This window comes from Entelurus aequoreus, linkage group LG07 (assembly GCF_033978785.1).
Source record: "Entelurus aequoreus isolate RoL-2023_Sb linkage group LG07, RoL_Eaeq_v1.1, whole genome shotgun sequence".
Lineage (NCBI taxonomy): Eukaryota > Metazoa > Chordata > Actinopteri > Syngnathiformes > Syngnathidae > Entelurus > Entelurus aequoreus.
The window spans coordinates 28707796-28729538 of NC_084737.1; the positions used below are offsets into that span (position 1 = coordinate 28707796).

Below are 21743 nucleotides of genomic sequence, written 5' to 3' on the forward strand. Positions count from 1 at the left end.
TTCTTGTTGCAGCTCAGAGTCATTGTGGAGAAGATTAATTAGAAGGAGGTGTTCCACAGCTGGAGGTGGCGCCTGTCGTCGTGGTGTCAAACTTTGGCTACACGTGTGGACTGTCGCTTGGAGTCATCAAACTATGGAGCCAGCCTTCCTCCGCGTGTGTGAGAGCAGCTTATTCACTGGCGAAGAAGACAAGAAAAAACAAAAAACGCTTTTTCCTTCCTCAGTCTTGCTAGTTCATCCACTTTCGGCAATTCCACGCTCCGCAGTGGCAGGGGATCTTGTGTTGGTCGTCCTCAAAGTCAAACTGGTAGTCGTACGTCAGCTGGAGAGCACAGGCAGTTTAAAAGCTACGTCACAATAATACAATATGTTACAGTTGTTAGTCATCTTGTCTTGATGGGAGCGTGGAGCGGCGCTTGTCTAGAGTACAGATCCACAGATTATCGCTGCCGATATTTGGCATTTTGACGTATATCTTAATCAACCTTTTTTTATTGGTATCGGTCTTGTTTTTACAACTACATCATTACATACAGTAGCTGAGGCGAGCGTTCAACACATTTTGTTTAATTCATAGTTTAAAAAATGCGGAAAAGGTGTTTTGACGCGAAAATAAATGTTTAAAAACGTGTTTTTTTGTACATGCCTGTATTGTATTATAGCGACTTGTCCAGGGTGTACCCCGCCTTCCGCCCGATTGTAGCTGAGATAGGCTCCAGCGCCCCCCGCGACCCCAAAAGGGAATAAGCGGTAGAAAATGGATGGATGGATGGATGGATGTTTTTTTCTAAAATAAACAATTCGTTTGTTATCCTTTTTCAAAGTAAGAATTGATAAAGAACCAAATCATTAAGCAGAATTTTAAAAATCTTATCAATTCTCATCTTTAGTAACAGGTCCACACTAATGTAGATAAATGTTTGTTTATAAAAAACAGACATGTTTGTGTTTCCATAACCTGATAATAGGGCTTGGCAATATGGCAATTTTGTTTTACTACGATTCATTTTTTCATATCATCCAATCTCGATTAATATCAAGATTTGTAAATTTATATTAAAAGACAAAATGTCCCGATCAGAATTATACCGTGTATCGTTGTATCCCTACTGCGGTATCTTGTAACAGACATTTTTGCCAAGTTCGATGGAGGTAATTATGCTAACAGCTGACAACTTTCATTTTGTTCATATCTATGATTACTAGAGCTGCAAAGGGTACAGGTAACTCATGCTACAGTCCCTACTCTGCAGGTTTCAACAATTCAAATTAAAGACCAATGTTCCCTCTAAGGTGCGCGCCTGCGCAATTGCGCACTGCTCACGTGTCCTCTGCGCACAGCAAATTAATGCCGCGCAGAACATCAAAAATCCCATCTGAACTCTAAACGAAATAAACACATTACAATTTATTCTGTATGATTTTGCAATGCAACTGTGAGTGACAGGTGACAACAAGAGTGGCCCCAATGAATAAAACAATCTTTGTCAACACAGTCCAATTATCGTCTGTCGAGACACTTTACGGACAGGAATTCCATCAATCACTTTATTGAGCAAAAACCACACCAAAAACATGAGTAAAAAAACTTTTATCTAGAAAAACTGGTCATTTTCTGCCATACAAACCAGGCTTAAACCAACTTTGTCATCCGTCATATCAACAGAAGCTGCTTGCTCTGTCTCACCCGCACCAACACACGCACTCATGGCACTTAGCCAGTGCTGCGTTTATGGCCACACAAAAAGTCGGACAACCCCACCGCCACACATTGTGTAAATGCCAGGTTGTAACACTCTGACTCCTCAATCAGATGTGTGCTTATTTTACTGTTAATCTAAGGATATTATTCATGAAATGTTGTCACTAGATTTCAAAAATGCTGATAAAAAGATGTATTTTACAGACAGAAAGTTACAGGAACTAAATGTAATCTCTGAAAGGGGTAACATTTCTTTTAAAGGCAGGACCCGCAGCCAGACATACAATACTAGCACATAGGTCATGAAAAACATGTTTTTTTGTTATTGTCATTGTAAGGGGGCAAAATCACTTATATAAGAAAATAATTTTAATAAAACATTTAAATTGTTATGATGGCAGGTTTGGGTGTGACGCTGGTGTGGCCACAGTGTGCACGTCTGATGTTGCTCACATGTGCTCCACTGAATGCTCAGGGAGTTTGTGGGTTTGCTCACACACATGAAAAATTAGAGGGAACATTGTTTAAGACCATGATGAATATAAATTAAGACTACCGGTATTTTACATCCGTACGGACACAAAAGTACAAGGACAAAGTAAAATCAGAAGGCCAGAATGAATTGTAAGTATATGAATTCATTCACTGCTCTTTCACAGTGGAAAACAAAATGGTTAAACTAAAATACTCCAGAAGCCTCTTAATTTTAAACTAATTGAAAACAATACTAGCAAACATTATAATAGCCATTTTTCCAGATTTTCCAAAGAAGTGTTTTCTTGCAAAAGGTGCAGTTCATGTCAAGTGTTTTCATGTAACAACAACCAGAACGTCAGCAATGATAGAGGAAACTACAAAAAAACTATAACATGCTTTACATTTACCAAAGAATCTGTCACTCCTAATCGCTAAACCCGATGAAATCTTATACGTCTAGTCTCTTACGTGAATGAGCTAAATATTATTATTTGATCATTTACGGTAATGTGTTAATAATTTCACACGTAAGTCGCTCCTGAGTATAAGTCGCACTCCCGGCCAAACTATGGAAAAAACTGTGACCTATAGTCCGAAAAGTATTTTTCGGACTATAAGTCGCAGTATTTTTCGGACTATAAGTCGCAGTTTTTTTTTAATAGTTTGGCCGGGGTGCGACTTATACTCAGGAGCGACTTATGTGTGAAAATATTAACACATTACCGTAAAATATCAAATATTATTATTTAGCTTATTCACGTAAGAGACTAGATGTATAAGATTTCATGGGATTTAGCGATTAGGAGTGACAGATTGTTTGGTAAACGTATAGCATGTTCTACAGTCAAGAAAATAAGTATTTGAACACCCTGCTATTTTGCAAGTTCTCCCACTTAGAAATCATGGAGGGGTCTGAAATTGTCATGGTAGGTGCATGTCCATTGTATGAGAGATAACCTAAAAAGAAAAATCCAGAAATCACAATCTATGATTTTTTAACAATTTGTGTGATAAAGCTGAAAATAAGTATTTGAACACCAATATTAATATTTGGTAGAGTAACCTTTGTTTGCAATTACAGAGGTCAAACGTTTCCTGTAGTTCTTCACCAGGTTTGCACAGACTGCAGGAGGGATTTTCGCCCACTCCTCCACACAGATCTCCTCTAGATCAGTCAGGTTTCTGGGCTGTCGCTGAGTAACACAGACTTTCAGCTCCCTCCAAAGATTTTCAATTGGATTTAGGTCTGGAGACTGGCTAGGCCACTCCAGAACCTTGATATGGTTCTTACGAAGCCACTTCTTGGTTTTCCTGGCTGTGTGCTTTGGGTCATTGTCATGTTGGAAGATCCAGCCACGACTCATCTTCAATGATCTGACTGAGGGAAGGAGGTTTTTGGCCAAAATCTCACAATACATGGCTGCAGTCATCCTCTCCTTAATACAGTACAGTCGTCCTGTCCCATGAGCAGAAAAACAGCCCCAAAGCATGATGCTACCACCCCCATGCTTCACAGTAGGGATGGTGTTCTTGGGATGGTACGAATCATTCTTCTTCCTCCAAACACGCATAGTGGAATTATGACCAAAAAGGTAAATTTTGGTCTCATCTGTCCACAAAACTTTCTCCCATGACTCCTCTGGATCATCCAAATGGTCATTGGCAAACTTAAGACGGGCCTTAACATGTGCTGGTTTAAGCAGGGGAAACTTCCGTGCCATGCATGATTTCAAACCATGACGTCTTAGTGTATTACCAACAGTGACCATGGAAACAGTGGTCCCAGCTCTTTTCAGGTCATTGACCAAGTTCTGCCGTGTAGTCATGGGCTGATTCCTCACCTTTCTTAGCATCATTGAGACCCCACGAGGTGATATCTTGCATGGGGCTCCACTCCGATTGAGATTGACCGTCATGTTTAGCTTCTTCCATTTTCCAATGACTGCTCCAACAGTGGACCTTTTTTCACCAAGCTGCATGGCAATTTCTCCGTAGCCCTTTCCATCCTTGTGGAGTTGTACAATTTTGTCTCTGTTGTCTTTGGACAGCTCTTTGCTCTTAGCCATGCTGAATGTTTGGGTCTTACTGATTGTATGGCGTGGACAGGTGTCTTTATGCAGCTAACGACCTCACACAGATAATACAGTGGAGTGGAGGAGGACTAACAGGTATTTGAGGGTCAGAATTCTAGCTGATAAGACAGGTGTTCAAATACTTATTTTCAGCTGTATCACACGAATAAATTGTTAAAAAATCATAGATTGTGATTTTTGGATTTTTTTTTTTAGGTTATCTCTCATACAGTGCACATGCACCTACCGTGAAAATTTCAGACCCCTCCATGATTTTTAAGTGGGAGAACTTGCAAAATAGCAGGGTGTTCAAATACTTATTTTCTTGACTGTATATGTTATAGTTATTTGAATGACTCTTACCATAATATGTTACGTTAACATACCAGGCACTTTCTCAGTTGGTTATTTTTGATACTCGAAACCGGTTTTCCCGGTTGTTTGATAAGAAAAGAACCGAGTCCTCGGACTCGAATCCCTTTTTGAGAACCGGTACCCGTTATCGAGACCACTATAGTAAAGGAAAAGAGTTGATTCTTTATTCGAATCCCGTCCCGACCAGAAATGCTCCGTGGGACATCACAAGAAATGACGTCACGTAGCTCAGTCATTAGGCGCAGATAGCGAAAGCAGGAAAACAATGGACGGGAAAAAGCGCTCCAAGGTGTAATAAAGTTAAAAACAAAAACTATAATCCATCGAATAACTTTACTGAGAGATTTTAGCAGGGTAAAACACATGACGAACACTTTTACGACCAACCGGAAACATAGCAACGCACCTCCTTTACGGCAGCTGTCGCAACGTTCTTAAAACAACTGCAGCACATACATATATATACAACATATCTCCCTTTTTTAACTTTTGTTTTTCTTTCCTTGTAAACAAAACAAAATCACACTGTAGATGTGTTGTCTGTCTAATTATAAATAATGCAGACGAGGCGTGTTGGCTGAGTTCTTGACGTTTACTTTCACAGCGTGGCAACATGCAACACTTTTCGGGGCTACCGCGCATGCTCGTCACTCCCGTTGCATGCTGGGTAGTGTAGTTGTTATATTCTCTAGCTCGTAACATTTTTCCCCCATAAAGAAATAATGTTAACTCAATAAAGTGTATTTCTTTTTTTAGCTTTAACTTTTCATTTATTAGCATTGTAACCACATTTGCAAAGAACTTTTCTCTTCATAGAATGTTCTTTCAATAAATAAATAAAGTGCAAAAATGTCAAAGCATCATAACAAACAGTTATGTCAAATAGCAGCAGAAGTGCACTTTTTGGAGAGCTGTATTATTTTCAGTTTTGTGCCCAAGGGACTGATTTTATTTAACACTATATTATTATTTATACACCTATAGTGATCACAGAGACAGGTTGTTTTTGTGTTACTGTATATATTTGTTTCTCTGAAAAATCCCACTTAATATACTTTGGGTAACAACAGTCAATATTTATTTATTTTATTTTATTTTTTTAGGTGGGTAACAGTCAATATTTATTTATTTATTAGATTTTATTATTTTATTATATAATAAAAGTGAGCTTTTGTTAAACCAAATATTGTGTGTTTTTTTCCATATACAACAACCTATCTGGACTCGATAAGGAATCGGTTCGATAAGAGGCTCGAACTCGATAATTCCTTATCAAACATCATCCCTACATATAGCGTACACTTATTCAGCCTTTGGTTCACTATTCTTTATTTATTTTAAATTGCCTTTCAAATGTCTATTCTTGGTGTTGGGTTTTATCAAATAAATTTCCCCAAAAAATGCGACTTATACTCCAGTGCAACTTATATGTGTTTTTTTCCTTCTTTATTATGCATTTTCAGCCGGTGCGATTTATACTCCGGAGCAACTTATAGTCCGAAAAATACGGTACTTTAGTTCCGTTTTGTAGTTACGTTATAGCGTCCTGAAAAATTTAAAAGCAAGACTGAAGTTTATGCAGGTTTTAAATAAAATAAACGTTAAAAGATTTTAAGACGTTTAATGAGACTTTCAGATAATTTTGGACATTTTAAAGTCTTAAATTTAAATTGTAGGATTTAAGACTTTTTTAGGCCCCCCGGATATCCTGTTTTAGGGCCACAGTTTTGCTTCTTTTTCTGTATTTTTTGTGGGAATAAAAAGAACAACTTATTTTCCTCTTAAAATTTTTATTTCTTTTTGCTTGTCATCACAAACTTCATTCTGCAGTAAACAAAGTATCAGTGAAGTACTAATTACTAGAAGACCTTTATTTCAAATTTGGCAAACCGCAACCGGTGACCCAGAGTGTGGAGTGTTTTTTTAACCAAAATACTGTAGCTTATATTTATTGAAAGTACATTATTGTACGGTACCTCAAATTAAAACTGCACTTTAATGTGTACTAACACATAAAACGAGTTCAATGATTATTTCAGAAACAAAATGTTTTTTATCCACAGACTCAAAAATTATTTGAACAAAAAATGTCTGCAGAGTTTTTTAATACATGTTATATCTGAGGAGTTGAATAGGAACAAACACAAAGAAAAAGTTGGATTAAAAAATATTTAGATATAAATATATATATTTTTTCTGATTAAATTAGTAGGTGTGTTCATTAAGTCAGGAACATAACAGTAAAGTTCAGTCACAAAAACATTCTGTACCTGCCTGCAAGTCTGCATTGAGGGCAGGATTACTGGTGAGCTGCAGCAGTCAGTGAAACTAAAGTCTGTCAGTAAGTCTTTGCTTCATCTCAATGTTGTGTTTCAACTTCTATGCTACAGTTGGCCATATTTCCTTATTTTATTCTTCTTGGCTGCACTTCCAGATGTATTAGGAGAACGATGCACAACACTGATTGGACTTTAATTACATCATGACAAGCCTGATACAGAGCATCGTTGCTTCCCTACAGTTTACTACTGCTGTAACTTTTAACAGACATTTCCGCCATGTTTGATCAGGTAATACATGCTAACAACTGTTTATTGTGATCGAAATCAAATTAATCACTATCATTGATCACAATCTTATAATCGCCTAGCCCTACCGGACATGGTGGCGTTAAGGCACATGTACTGTAGCTCACCTCCTCTCCTTTGGGTATCCTGCGACTGGAGATGATAATGATCTTGTCCTCTTTGTCAAACGTGACAACCTCCGCAACACAGTTGGGGGCACAGGAGTGGTTCACGTAGCTGGTAAAGCAGAAGAGATGTACATTCCTATTTGTCCTACAATGGGCTTAACTGTACAACTGACAGCAAGTTTAGGCATTTTATTATAAAGCGTCACAAACGAAGTAGTTGCAAAGCAACACAGCAGAGAAAGATAGGGACATTTGGCCAACAGGAAGTCAGATAAATATACACACGAAGGAAACAAGGCAAGAACAATAAAACAAGCTTTTATATACAAAATCAGTACTTAAGGATGACTTACCGAGCTGGACCACCAGTCAGAGTGGCGTCAATCACCTGCTCATTGTTGATGCGGAACATGTAGATGCCACGGTTCTAGCAGAAAATAACAGAATAAATAAAAACACTTCAAGTACTACTGCAAAGTAACAACGATTGGTCATCTTACCTGCAATTCATAGATCTTTTCACGCCGGTTTGCCACCTCATTGCGAATGACAGTGCCGATGTACTCAATGACCATGGTGTGCTTCTCCAGATCTTTAGCGGCGTACAGACCTAAGCCCTGAATGCGAGAACGAGCCAAGTACACGTTGTTCTTCCACTCGGTCTTCAGGCGCCGATATTGAGACGACTTAGAGTGGACGAACTGCTTGCTGTACGGTGTGTTCATCTCGCCTGTGAAGGTGCTCTGGTACGCCTTGGACACGCTGGTACTGTTCAAGGTGTGAGGCCTGTGGATGGATGAGCCAGATGGTTAACGGTGACACTAAATCCTAAACTTAATCTTTAGCAGGCCTGGGCCCAAAACACATTTTGCTGGATGATATATTGTCCCATAAATTATTGCAGATAAATTATATTGTAGGCATTATTTTGGCAAACAATAATATAAAGTAATGTAACCATAATACAGTAGAACCTCAACTTAAGAGTCCACCATCTGTGGACTCAAGTGTTTTGAGATAAAAGTGGTTTCTTGACTAATTGTTATGCTTTTAACTTGCAAGCAAACATTTTAGTTACAAGCATCCCTGCCATCAGTTGGTGTAGCAAATGCTATAGTCTCGCTAACAGTAACATATACCGTATTTTTCGGACTATAAGTCGCAGTTTTTTTTCATAGTTTGGCCGGGGGTGCGACTTATACTCAGGAGCGACTTATGTGTGAAAATATTAACACATTACCGTAAAATATCAAATAATATTATTTAGCTCATTCACGTAAGAGACGAGACGTATAAGATTTCATCGGATTTAGCGATTAGGAGTGACAGATTGTTTGGTAAACGTATAGCATGTTCTATATGTTATAGTTATTTGAATGACTCTTACCATAATATGTTACGTTAACATACCAGGCACGTTCTCAGTTGGTTATCTATGCGTCACATAACGTACACTTATTCAGCCTGTTGTTCACTATTCTTTATTTATTTTAAATTGCCTTTCAAATGTCTATTCTTGGTGTTGGGTTTTATCAAATAAATTTCCCCAAAAAATGCGACTTATACTCCAGTGCGACTTATATGTTTTTTTCCTTCTTTATTATGCATTTTCGGCCGGTGCGACTTATCCGGAAGACTTATAGTCCGAAAAATACAGTAGCTAAAGATAACTTTGTGTTTCAACCACGGAAGGAAAAAAAGTGAGTGTGAGGACAGTGCTGAGAAGAAGCAGCAGATGATTTTCATTGAATTAAATAAATAAATTATTCAAATATGAAAGAGTGTCTAGCTAGCTACTTGCAGAGGAGGCGTATCACTGAAATCGGAGGTCTCAAGGTTGGCAAGTATGGCAGGTCGTGTTCGATAAATTCTGACCGGGCAGCACAGTTAGTTCCGCTGTGTAGTTACAGCGTCCTCAAAAATCGAAACACTTCAAAGCGAGACTGAAGTTTATGCATGTTTAAAAAAAAAGTAACGTCAATATATTTTTAAGACCTTTCAAAAACGCATTTAAGACCTTTTATGAGATTTTAGGAGAATATTACACATTTTAAGGCCTTGAATTCAAATGATTGGATTTAGGACTTTAAGACCCCGCGGATACCCTGTTGAAGCTGTATTTTCCCACAAATTAGGCTCTGTAATCGTCTATTTTTCCTCCAAACTTTTGTTACTTTGCGTTACGTCTTGTGAGGCTCTCTCAGTGCATCCTGTGTGTGTGTGTGTAAGTGAGCTAGCAGTCCTGCCTCTGACCACTAAGACAAAAGATTACAGATGACTGACAAGAGGGTGTACTGCGTACATTTTTTTCCCATTTCTGCCATTTCAAAATATATACACGGTATATATATTTTATTTATTTGTATTTTTTTTTTTTCCAATTAGGAAAATAATACAATTAAAAAATATCTGTATTTGCTATTGAATAAACAAGCTCAGCCTACTCAGTGGCCTAGTGGTTAGAGCAGTGGTTCTTAACCTTGTTTGAGATACCGAACCCCACCAGGTTCATATGCGCATTCACCGAACCCTTCTTTAGTGAAAAATAAAATGTTTTTTTTTTCAAATTCAAGACAAAGTTTTTTTTTTTTACTGGTGCACAAAATGAACCGTGCATCAACATCACCTTGTTCAAAGAACAAAACCAACACAGTGCATGAACTCACAACAAATTACACACATGCAAATCAGTCTGACTTCTGCTGTTGCTGTATCCATAAAGCCGAGGCTCCGTCGAACCCCTGAGGCTGACTCACCGAACCCCTAGGGTTCGATCGAACCCAAGAACCACTGGGTTAGAGGGTCCGCCCTGAGATCAGTAGGTTGTGAGTTCAAACCCCGGCCGAGTCATACCAAAGACTATAAAAATGGGACCCATTACCTCCCTGCTTGGCACTCAGCATCAAGGGTTGGAATTGGGGGTTAAATCAACAAAAATGATTCCCGGTCGTGGCCACTGCTGCTGCCTACTGCTCCCCTCACCTCCCAGGGGGTGAACAAAGGGATGGGTCAAATGCAGAGGACAAATGTCACCACACCTAGTGTGTGTGTGACAATCACTAACTTTTAACTTAAACTTAGGTGCTAAGAGCAATGCACAGAGTGAACTCTATTGCACGTTAATTGAAAGCAACAGATTAAGAAAACACATTTATCGATGCCAAAAAGATACAGAGTTCATTTTTATTTATTGTTCGATTAATTGATTAACTACCGACGAGGCCTAATCATTACAAAGATAGAATGTATTTCCTAATCAATTGTATATTTTTAAAATATCTGTTCCGAAGATGTCTATTATAATGGACTGTGCCTTACCTCTTGCATTGTGTTGGGACTTTGGGCTCTGAGCGAGCACTGCCAGTGGGATTGATCATGAGAGGAAGCTCCATCAGTGGGTGACGGCCATACCGGAATTGGTAGTGTTGGCAGTTTTCCACTCCTGGTAGCTGAAATACAAAAAAAATCATTATAGCCAGTACAGGAAGTATGTGCTGACAAAATAAAGAAAACCCAAATATAAAGCTCTTAGAAAACTGAAGCTATTTCTTACGGATTCAGTGATGCGCATGACAGCATGAACTGTGAGACCATACATCTCCTCTCCTCTGACATGTTCAGTAAACAGTTTCAACATGGACGAATCATCCCGGAGTTTGGCCACACTTTGAACCACCTGCTCCCAGATTCCTACCAAACCAATCAGATTCCATTCTCACAATGTAAGAAAAGGCAGACACAAAATGAACACGTGAAGTGAGGCAAATAAAGATCTTACCTTGAGGAGTCGTGTCATTAATGTGCAAATCCTCCATGCCATGTTCAAGAACACGCACCTCAAATAAGGGATGACAGTCATTCTCGCTGATGCGGCAACGGTAGCGACAGCGCTTGTTGGGAACACGTGTGCTCCAGTAGATGCGTGTGGCCTCGTAGCCGACAGGGAAGATGGCCGTAGGTGAGTGGAAGTTGGTCATTTGAGAAGGTAACAATTGCCCGACTGCGTGAAAGATGAGACCACCAACGCGGAAAAGGTGGATTCGGTCACCTCGCTGCAAGATGCTTGCTATTTGCTTGACTTCATCGCGCTCAATGTAGACACGCCTCAGAACGGCAAAAGAGATGAGTTCATCTTCGCTGGGGCCCTTTAGCTTGTGCTGGGTGCACAACATGGTTTTGTCCTTGAAAAACATGCAGCGGGCGCGGATTGCACAGGCAAAGTGGTAGACATTTGGGCAGCGCAGTCTGTTGCAGCTGCTGGTGGCACCCGTTTTTTGGCAAAATGCACACAGAGTCCGCAATCCGCGCCGCAGGGCCACCTCTACGTTCATAAGCGCACCTCCTTGCGTCTCATACACCTCTGTGGACCACAAGGCACAGTTGAGGTGCACCCACAGGTCAACGTCAATGTTAAGCAAGCGTCCAGGCCCGTCTGTGGCGCCATCGCCCTCCTCATGGCAGAAGCAGCATTTACGTTTATCACGTGGCAACTTGTCTGGACGCAGTGTAATGCGAAGGCGCTCCATCAGCTCAGACACCTCACGACTGCTCTCCTTTTTAGAGCCACCTTTACGTATCGAGATGACAATCTGCAGACGCTTCCAGCGAATCCCCTTCCATTTTTTCACTTTAGGCAGTAAGATCTCCTCATCAGGCGTGAGAGGCCTGCGCTGCTTCATGGCCTTAGGGGAGGATTCCAGTGGGCTAGGAGAATCTTTGATGACAGGATCACTGACTGATTCTTCCTTCTTGGAAGCTGGATTTAGGCCATCTTCTGACAGAACAGCGGGATCAGAACCTACTGGGTCAAACAATGGGTCAGAGGTCATCTCTGGAGCAGCAACTGCTGACTCAGTTGATTGAGCCCCTTCTTCAGGAGGACCATCCTTCGGCTCAGGCTCCATTTTAATCTGGACAGTGGCAAGAGTGACAGGTGAGTAGGATGGTGGAACAGACTTTTTGGGAGCTTTGGCTTCATTAGTTGGAACTGGAGCTGGAAAGCAAGGAAGTGGAGGGGATGGAGAATGAGGTGGTGATTCCTCCACTGCTACAACAGGAAGGTGGCGCACATCCAAGTCATTCACATTAGTTGTGTAACAGTGCTGGGTTGGTTTGTCTTCATTATCCGCAAACTCCTGAAAAAGGATGCGCATATGAGATTAACGATTAAAAAAACATGAATTGTAAAAGTACAGTTGTCCTGGCTGAAGAAATATTTAACTGACCTGTTTGATTAGGGCCAGAATGTCCACTTGTTTCTTTAATGTACAGCCTGGCAGAGACACATCAAATTGCCTTAACCACTCAACCTCAGTAGATGACGCATTGTCCTTTAGACAAAGTGCACCTGCAAAATAATTTGTCAAACTATTTTATAAGTACATTAATGTTTTTCACTTCATTACAACGGTATATTATAACCTTAAATAGGGACCTATTCTGACGTATAAATGTTACAATGTTGGATACTCGTGTTAATTTCAAAGCGTAAAATCATAAGGTTCATGTATTTGAATGAGCTTGCCTTGCGCACAGCTTTGGATGCATCTGCCCATGAGGTTTTAAAGTATTTTTTTATGATTGGCTTTGTTGTGACTTAACAGTGAGGTGGATGCATAGATGTGGTCATCCTTGGACATATTGTGTCGGAAAGTCTCCCCCACCTCTGCTGAGCCCACACAGTTGCAGACTGCTGCCACTGGAAGACCAGCATAACTGTGTGGCATAGCAACTGCACGGCTGAAAAGAGAAAGGCACTACAGAAAGCTGCTCAGAAGCCTGTAGGGTACAGCCTCGCTACCATCTTCATCAGCAGATGCAAAAAGAGGAAGCTCTGTATCACCAATGATTCCACCCTCCCTTTGACCCCCCACCCTCAGGTAGAAGGCTGCAGAGCATCCGAAGTAGGACCACCAAACTGAGGAACAGCCATTTTGCGGAAGCTGTTAGACTGATGAACTCCGATGGCACTCTAAAGCATCACCTCCTCCCATCCCCACACAAGGAGCACACACATTGCACGTTTATCGACTGTGCTGAACTAGCTTTATTTGGTTTGGTGTGCAGTCATTGTATTTGCACTAGAGGATCACAATTTATTCTATTTTATATTTTATTTATAATGTAGTCCTATTAACTCATGCTATTCACAACCTACTCTATTTATATCGTATTATGTTTAAATTACAATTTACATACTCTTATTCTTGTGGCAATCAGTGGGCTGAATGTGGGACCTTGGGTACTAAATTTCATGCCATCTCATGTGTGTCATGTGTGCTGGTATGACAATAAAGTTCCTAGAATCCTTATCTAGGCCACAATAAAGTAGTTTAAATGTAGATTAAAATAATAATGGATCAAATGTATATAGTGTCTTTTCTAGACCCTGTGCTTCACAGAGAACCCATTAGTTTTTATTAATTCCAAATTCACACTTTGATGGTGGTAAGCTACATTTGTAGACCCTCCGACCATCACCAAACATTCATTCATATTCATAAACCAGTGTGAGCGGCACTAGGAGCAATGTGGGTGAAGTGTTTTGCCCAAGGACACAATGGCCGTGACTAGGATCACGGAAGCTGGAGAAGAACATGGAACCCTCAAGTTGCTGGCACAGCCACTCTACTATCTGAGCCACACCGTCCCAAAATCATCATATGTCCCCTTTATAATAACTAATGGGGGCAAAATATCAATTGTAAATCTATCTCAGCACATACCAGGCTGTATAGGCTCTTTCCCAGGATCCACTCCCGGCATGTCAGGGTTTTGGGAGGGGAAGGTCACGTCATATGAACCTGGCATCCTTATCTTGAGCAGCTGTGCCATTGCCATCATCACATGGTTAAGTTTCTGGGAAAATGTTTTTAGTCAACTACGCATGTAGAAACAATAATGTTTTAAAAAGATGCAATAAGCTGATACTTTGATACCTTTGCTGCCATGGAAGACAATGTGAAGGTGACAGCCACCTCATTATTCTTGGCCTTATCCCAGTGATTGGATATGGACACCACTCTACTATCAGTTGCTTCGAATGGTTTGTTCTCAGAGAAAGCTACCAGGAAGGTACATATGAAAGATGTTTTACTGCGGCTCCAAAACATGCTCATATGTTTGACACATTGAGAATATTGCCAGTTTTTACCCGGAATAGCAGTGCGAGGGATGAGGGGGATGATGGGGGAAATTGCTCTCTCTGTCTCTTCTTCCTTTGGCTCTCGCAGTTGAGGGAAACGTGGTGTTTCTTCTCCAACGTTGCTCTCAGGGGATGATGCCGGTATGATGCTTTCTGAAGCATCCTCATCATCGCTCTCCATCCTGTCAAAATGTTATTTCTATTTTTAAAGCTACACAGCAAAATAATGTGTAACAATGTCAAAGAAGCCCTGCTGTACCTGATGTCCTCATTCTGGTTATGTGGCGGAGTGGGAAGCGCTGCAAGAATGTCTACACTTTTTGTCTGTTCTGTAACCGCTTCTAAAAAGGACAATTGTAGTTAATTTGGAGATTAAGAGATCAATATGGACAAGTAACACTTATTTGAATCGTTTTTACCCATTGGCTCGTTTGTCGACTCTGCATTTTTCTGACGCTGAGAGAGTTCCTCCCCAGAAGTCACTCCATTAAGTAGCTTGTGCTGTACAGAAGGCGGAGGTGTTGGCGGAAGGGAAGATGGTGGTGTTGGTGGGTTGCTGAGGTTGCTCTGTGAAGACAGACAATACCACAATAAAACTTTTGCTTAAAATAAACAAACAAAAAAAAACAAAACACTAACGAACACACAAACATTTTACAAAGTACCAAGGGCACAGACTACTGCATAGTTTTACCTTGGTGAGCAACTGAGAATAGTAGTCTGGAATATTGTCCAAAATTGCGTTCCCAAAGGATCCTTTGAGCTCAGCTTTTCCATTGGCTGGGCTGCTCCCAAAAGGAGCAAACAGATCCAGACTAGCTGTGATAGAAGGTTCCATGAGGGGCAGCAGCGACAGACCCTGGAGGACACATGCCAATTAGGGATAGGCTCCAGCCCCCCCACAACCCCGAGAGGGACAAGCAATAGAAAATGGATGGATGGATAGAATACATGATAGAATAAATGAAAGTTATAGATGTGTCATTTTTTTACCTGTTTAAGTTGCTTTATCAAGGCTTCAGCACTTTTTCCAACTTCTTCCTTCTTATTCTTCTTCCGGGCATTCAACCCGCGGTCTCCAGGTGCTTTAATTGGACGCTTTGGCTTTTGTGCAGGAGCCCTTTTACTTATAGATTGTAAATCCTGATTGAGTCATGAAAAACAATATTTCACCACAAAAATCTCACATACATCAAAATATTATTAAAATAGAACCAACCTCCATATTTCGTGGAGTCCCTTGAAGTTTTTGCTCCAGCATTGCCAGTTTGCTGTTGATGTGGCCATTGATCTCATTGTGGATGCCTTCAGATGGCCTCTGGGCTGCAAGCTGAAGGTTCTTGGTTCTCAAGAGTTTCTGTAGTAATTGCTGTCCAGTTTCAGATCTAGTGCCTTGCACTTCAGGTTCTGTGGCAATGTCATCATTAATAAATGCAGTGTTGCTCCCTGAAGTAACCATGTCACCTGTTGCTTCTCGCTTTATACTACCAGAATGTGCTTCTCCTGCATCATCACACTGAACTTCTCTTGGCTCCTGTTTAATGTTATGTAGTGTCAGCTTGCATAGACCCGCTTCTGTAGAACCATGCTGTGTGTAAGGAATACGGCTGTCTGCAACTTGTAACTGTTGCCGGATATCCAATCCTGTCTTTGGACCATTTGGAGTAAGAGTCGTAGTAGATGTTTCACTAGCCGATGTCTGCGATTCTATTTTCAATCCTGGACATTCAAGTGGAGTCTTGGTGACTGGTGACCTGAGAGGAGATGCCTTGATTTGACTGTACGGACTTCCTTTTCCAGCTCTGTTGTCAACTACAGAAGGCGTAGAGACATGAGATGAGAGTGGAGATGCAGGGTGGACGGGGCTGATGCCAAAAGGTCCTCTCTGAGAATATGCAATGGAAGGGGATCCCTGTATGCGGCCCGTTGCAGCTGCCATTAGTGCCTGTTGTTGGTGCTGGTTAGGAGTGGGTGGACGCATTCCTACTGCTTGGTTCAGTGGGTGTCTCAGATCACCAGGGTGTGTGGATAGTGACTGGCGTGGAGATGTAGGCCTTATTAAACGGCTCTGGTCCATGGGAGATCGTGGCACTGGTAATTGACCCCTCATAACTTGCATCGCCTCTCCTGTTTGTGGCTGTTGCTGCCCTGTGACCATCATCCCTTGCTGAAACTGAGGAGCAACACTCTGTTGAGGAGTGCACAAAGTTCCAGGCTTTACCATGGGTCCATATGGCATCTGTTGCACTTCCATCCTCAGCATTTGTTTTCCAGCTTGTGGCACCTGTCCTGGTAGCATGTGAGGCCTTAACTGACTCTGACCCATTGACATTCGCAGCATTTGTCCCTGGTGGAGCTGCCTCTGGGCAATCATGGCTTGGATGTGTTGTATCTGCTGATTTGGTGGAAGATTGCGTAGTTGTGGATTTTGAGCAATGATAGCCTGGATGTTGATAGGGGTGCGGATAGGTGCATTTGGAACCCCAGGCCTTTGTGCAATCATGCCTTGCTGCTGAGCTCTAATCATTCCCATCATGGCCTGCTGTTTTTGCTGCTGCGCAATTAAAGCTTGCTGCTGAGGATGATTAATCACAGACTGTAGCTGACCAGAATGGTTCTGGATGATCATCTGTTGCTGGATGCTGGGGTCTTGGGATTGCTGCATGACATGCGGAACAGATTGGTGCTGTTGTTGCTGTGCCAAGAAATCCACAGACTTGCCTTCTTCTTTAACCGTAATACCTGAATCTTGCCTATGTACAGCAATTGGTAGTTGTTGCTGAATGACACCACTTTGTTGGTTTCCAACCAAACCAGTTTGTTGTTCAGGAAGCGGTGGTTGTTGCTGCAGCATATAACCCTGGTCTTGATGCTGCTTCTGAAGTGGCTGTCGCACCATATCATTCTGCTGATCATTTGCAGATGTGACCTGCTGCATATGATTAGGGGTTGGGGGCCCACTGTGTTGTGGTGTAGTTCTGGTATCAGGGCTGAGAATGTCACCCTCTTTTGTCATTGCAGTTTGACTATCAGTAGCTCCCAGTGGCTGAGGTGTGGTGCTGCCTGTGGAAGGGGATGAACTCATCTGTGGGGTAGAAGATTGGGAAAGCCTTTCTTGCTCTTGGTTGGATTTAATCATTACTTGAGTTGTTTGCCTTTGCTGTACAATTGGCTGCTGAAGTTGTGGAAAATTATTTGCAACATTATGCTGCTGCTGCTGAGAAGCAAGAATGTGTTGGGCAAGAAGGTTCTGTTGTTGTTGTTGAGTCAGCGGGGCCTGGGAAGCCCTGACAGAATGAGCTGGAGAGCCAACCATTCCCTGCTGCATTATCTGAGGCCTGTGTTGTTGTGGTTGTGGTTGTGCAACAGGCGGATTACCGCTTAACACTGGTTGAGCTGCCATTATGACTTGAGCTTGGTTATTGGTCTGACCTGCAATAAAGTTCTGTGATGGTGGACCTACAGACTGACCTGAACCCATTACCTGCGCGCCTTGAGCTATGCTCTGCTGATTAATCTGATTAGCCAATATCCCCTGTTTAATATTTGCTTGCTGCTGGGACATCAGTGGGTTGCCCATCACACCAGACTGTGGCTGAGTTATTAAGGCAGACTGTTGATTTTGAATTGGCAGCTGTTGCTGGCCCATCATTGCTTGCTGTTGTTGCTGCTGCTGGAGCTTTGCCATCTGCATCCTATGCTGGAGCTGTCTTTCTTGGAGAAGCCTGGGGTCAGCACCCTGTATTCCAGGTGGTCCTTGTGGGAAGAATCCTGCTGGTGTACCAGGGGGACATTGGGCCCTTGGAAGTTGGTGTTGGGCTCTTGCAATGAAAGGCTGACCTTGGGGCATCCTGACAGGCATTCCACCTTGGGAAACCATTCTAGGGTGCTGACCCATTACTGGCGTTCCCTGTTGGCCAATCATCATCTGGCCAGGTAACTTGGGAAACATGTGAAGTGGGGGCCCCTGCGCAGAATGTCCAGGAGCAACAAGACCTGAACCTTGCTGCTGCTGCTGCTTGCTTCTATACTCAGCAATGAGATTGGTGTGCTCTTTCTGCTGTTTGCGTACCTAGAACAAAAGTACTTTTTAAAAATGTGTCAAGAGTGCAGAATCTTTATAATCATAACATATTTAGGCAGTATAATAAATGGATTTGTGAAATAAAAACCTACCTGGTCAAGCTGTTTCTGAATTTTGCTCTGTTCCTCCGTGACCAACCTGAGTTTCTCAGCATCTGCCTCAGCCAACTCTCTGCCAGCTTTCTTTGCCGTGCGCTGCTTGGCACACAGTGCCTTGCGAGATTTACGATGAACTCCAATTTGTTCTTCCAGAAATTTTAACTGCATTTGGAGTAACTGCTGAGTGTGAAGAAGCCATTCCTCATACTGGTGCTGTTCTGAATCATCTGTAACAGGACAATTAACTTATTCATCTATATAGGGAGGAGTTGCATAACAACTGACTTTTATTTTGTGCTTTAAAAAACAAAAACAATTGCATTTCTGTTATTGTTTGACATACTGATGATTCCTTGCACAAATTGTGGTGGGTTAGGTCTTGACTGGGTGGCATCAGTGGTTGGTTCCTCCTTAACACAACATGTAATTGAATTATTCATTAGAAATTACAATAAATGATGTATATGTTCTCTCTAAAGAAGTAAGCTCTTACTTTTGGCGGCCCAGATGAAATTTGGCCTGGATCTGTGCCTGGAGCAGATGACAGCCTCTGAGCAAGCAGAGAAACTTGTTGCCTGAAAGAAAAGCAAAACGTTTAACTTCGATATGTTAATGTTGCCACAACAATACCAACATGCTATTTGTCAACATAACACCAAGTTTGGCTGGGTGGTAGGAATACATGTTTAGTTTCTGTTCAAGTATTTGTTGTTGTATAAAGGTAACTAAAAAGTACTAAACTAAAAATACCTGTTGATACCAGAGGGAACACCCATTGGGTCCTGGGCCAACACTCTCTTAATACCTTTAAGAGCCACCATCTTTGCCTTGGCAATGGGATCCATTATGTCATCAGAAGCAAATTTGTCTAAATCTAAAAAACAAAATAATAGAACATTATTATTGATTACAGATTACAGATGAAAGTCAATGTGACTACCTTTATCTGGGAAGAAATTGTTGGCCACCGGTGACTGTTTCACCATAGGTTGCTGCTGTGGATGACTGAGACTTGCATGCATTCCTGGCTGCCCCATTCTAACGACGGCTTGCTGCTGGGCCATGGTCATGTGAGGTGGTGGCACCATTCCAGGTCCCAGAAGCCTTTGTTGTTGTTGCAGCATGTGTGGAGGACGGGGCACTATTCCTGACTGGGCCATCATTGCTTGGGGTGGTGGACGGTGGTGTGGCAGCATTAACTGTCCAGGAAGATGTGGGTTTGACTGTTGATTTGGACTGCACGGAAAATGAGGTGGAACGCCTCCCTGGTGAAGTGAATTAAGCTGTAGCTGCTGTTGCTGCTGTTGCTGCTCCTTCTTCTCATGTTCCAGCAGATCTTGTATTAAGAGAGGCAGCTCACCATCCAACGAGCTCTCTACCTTTGCCAAATCAACAGCAGCAGAATGCTGTCCTCCAACATCGGGCAACCCAAGTGGATCATCACCAATGTCTGCATGAGGAGCAGCTGTAGAAAAAGGCAAGGGGTCATCTTGGCCTTGCAGTGGATATGAAAGCCCCCCTAATCGAACAGAACTGAGGGAAGCCGCCTGGTTTTCTTGCTGTGCTGTGCTCGCTCTGCTTCCACTAAGGAGCAGAGATACAGCCTCTACCATTTCATCTTTTACAGCAGTCTGTCCTGACTGGAGCTGAGCAGTGAGACATCTTGACTCCACTTTTATCTTGGTGTTACCAACAGCATCAGAGGAGCATTGTAGTTGGGTAGCAGATCTGCCTGGAGACGCTGGCGTTGACACAGACTTGTGCTCAGATTCCAACTTGGGTTTATCTTCTACTTTGACAAGTGCAGAGCCAGACGATGATGAAGGGGTTTCACTTTCAGCTTCGACCAAGCGCAGCTGGTCTGAAAAGCCATCCTTAGGGTCTCCTTGGTCTAATTCAGGGTCAGTGTAAGCAAGCAGGTCAAATTCATCACTATTAAGCAAGTCATCTAAATGTGGATCGTTGGTTTCCAGGTTGTCTAGGTTTCCCAGTTCATCATCTCCTTTGTCTGGGTCCAGGTCAAGACCTAAATCCTCCTCATCTTCGACACCTCCATCCCCAGGGGCACCCCCAAGGGTCTCGAGATCAGGTTCTGGTAGTTCCTCATTGTGTTCTACTATACCAGTTTGGGATTCTGTGACCAGGCTTGATTGCGAAAGCTGACGGTGTCTAGAGGCAGGAATGTTGGAAGTTGAAGCTCCTGCCTGGCGCTGCTGTGTTCCTGTGACTGTAGGCTGCTGAGGTAATAAAGCTGAAAGTTCACTCTGCTGTAACCCCAACTGTGAGTTGATGTTCCTCTGTGATTGAATAGCACCAGCTGGCACTATTGGATGCTGTTGAATGTATGGTGCTGACATGTCTTGTGGGACAAAAAGACGCTGTCTGGGCTGAGGTCCACGAGACATAAACTGAGGTCTAAGCGGTAGCCTCTGCGAATTGTGTCTTAATTCAATGAACTGTGGTGGAGGTGCTTGGCTTAATGGTTGCATATTCTCTCCTCCATGTGATGATGGCATCATGTTGTGAGGGTTACCAATGCCTTCCAGACCCTGAATATTCACAGCAGAGTTTACATTGTGCCTTATGGCCATAGCCTCCATATTAGGATGGGGGAATCTCCTTGGTCCTGCAGCTTGACCCTGCCACTGAAGAGGGAAAGGTGGACGAGGAAACATACCCTGCGACCTGGGAGGCCCTGGTGGCCTGGAGAACAGATACAAACCAAAGTCCAGTTAACAGGTATAAATATTTAAAACAAACAGAGCTACTAGCATTGGAAAAGTAATCAACAAATATATTTCTTATCAATTGAAATTATTGAGATGATAGCTTGCATGCATACCTTAGAGTACTAGGATCCATGATGGCTGCAGTTCCTGTAGCCGGTGGGCGAATGAGCTTGTCCCCCATCCCACTAGCATTAATGGGCATCTTCCCTATAATGGAAGCCTGAGCTCCTGCAGTTGTAACTGCAACACGTTCCTAATGGAAGTTCAAACAAAATTACACTCAGTATTTACTTGTACGCACTTGTTATTTGTCACTCTCAGAGGCTGCATTAAGTACATTAAATTTACATACTACAGGAAATACAAC

General features: G+C 42.1%; 1 protein-coding gene across 5 annotated transcripts in view; it reads right to left on the reverse strand.

The window, feature by feature from the left end:
• LOC133653627 (histone-lysine N-methyltransferase 2D-like) overlaps positions 1 to 21743 on the reverse strand; it is a 53218-nt gene that overhangs the window by 2204 nt on the left and 29271 nt on the right. For 4 of the 5 annotated variants that reach the window (XM_062053121.1, XM_062053122.1, XM_062053119.1 and 1 more), the window contains 22 exons: positions 21490 to 21629; positions 19588 to 21350; positions 19398 to 19521; positions 19141 to 19222; positions 18991 to 19057; positions 18642 to 18874; positions 15685 to 18537; positions 15459 to 15608; positions 15160 to 15324; positions 14885 to 15032; positions 14725 to 14806; positions 14475 to 14647; positions 14260 to 14384; positions 14047 to 14179; positions 12547 to 12668; positions 11100 to 12456; positions 10875 to 11011; positions 10640 to 10770; positions 7822 to 8107; positions 7675 to 7748; positions 7322 to 7430; positions 1 to 322 (listed from right to left, as the gene is read on the reverse strand). The exon at positions 1 to 322 is cut by the window's left edge and continues 2204 nt beyond it. In XM_062053121.1, coding sequence (XP_061909105.1) covers positions 230 to 322; positions 7322 to 7430; positions 7675 to 7748; positions 7822 to 8107; positions 10640 to 10770; positions 10875 to 11011; positions 11100 to 12456; positions 12547 to 12668; positions 14047 to 14179; positions 14260 to 14384; positions 14475 to 14647; positions 14725 to 14806; positions 14885 to 15032; positions 15160 to 15324; positions 15459 to 15608; positions 15685 to 18537; positions 18642 to 18874; positions 18991 to 19057; positions 19141 to 19222; positions 19398 to 19521; positions 19588 to 21350; positions 21490 to 21629 — 8547 coding nt within the window. In that variant the 3' untranslated portion in view covers positions 1 to 229. The remainder of the gene's footprint in view (positions 323 to 7321; positions 7431 to 7674; positions 7749 to 7821; positions 8108 to 10639; positions 10771 to 10874; positions 11012 to 11099; positions 12457 to 12546; positions 12669 to 14046; positions 14180 to 14259; positions 14385 to 14474; positions 14648 to 14724; positions 14807 to 14884; positions 15033 to 15159; positions 15325 to 15458; positions 15609 to 15684; positions 18538 to 18641; positions 18875 to 18990; positions 19058 to 19140; positions 19223 to 19397; positions 19522 to 19587; positions 21351 to 21489; positions 21630 to 21743) is intronic. The other variant, XM_062053120.1, reaches the window with a different exon arrangement.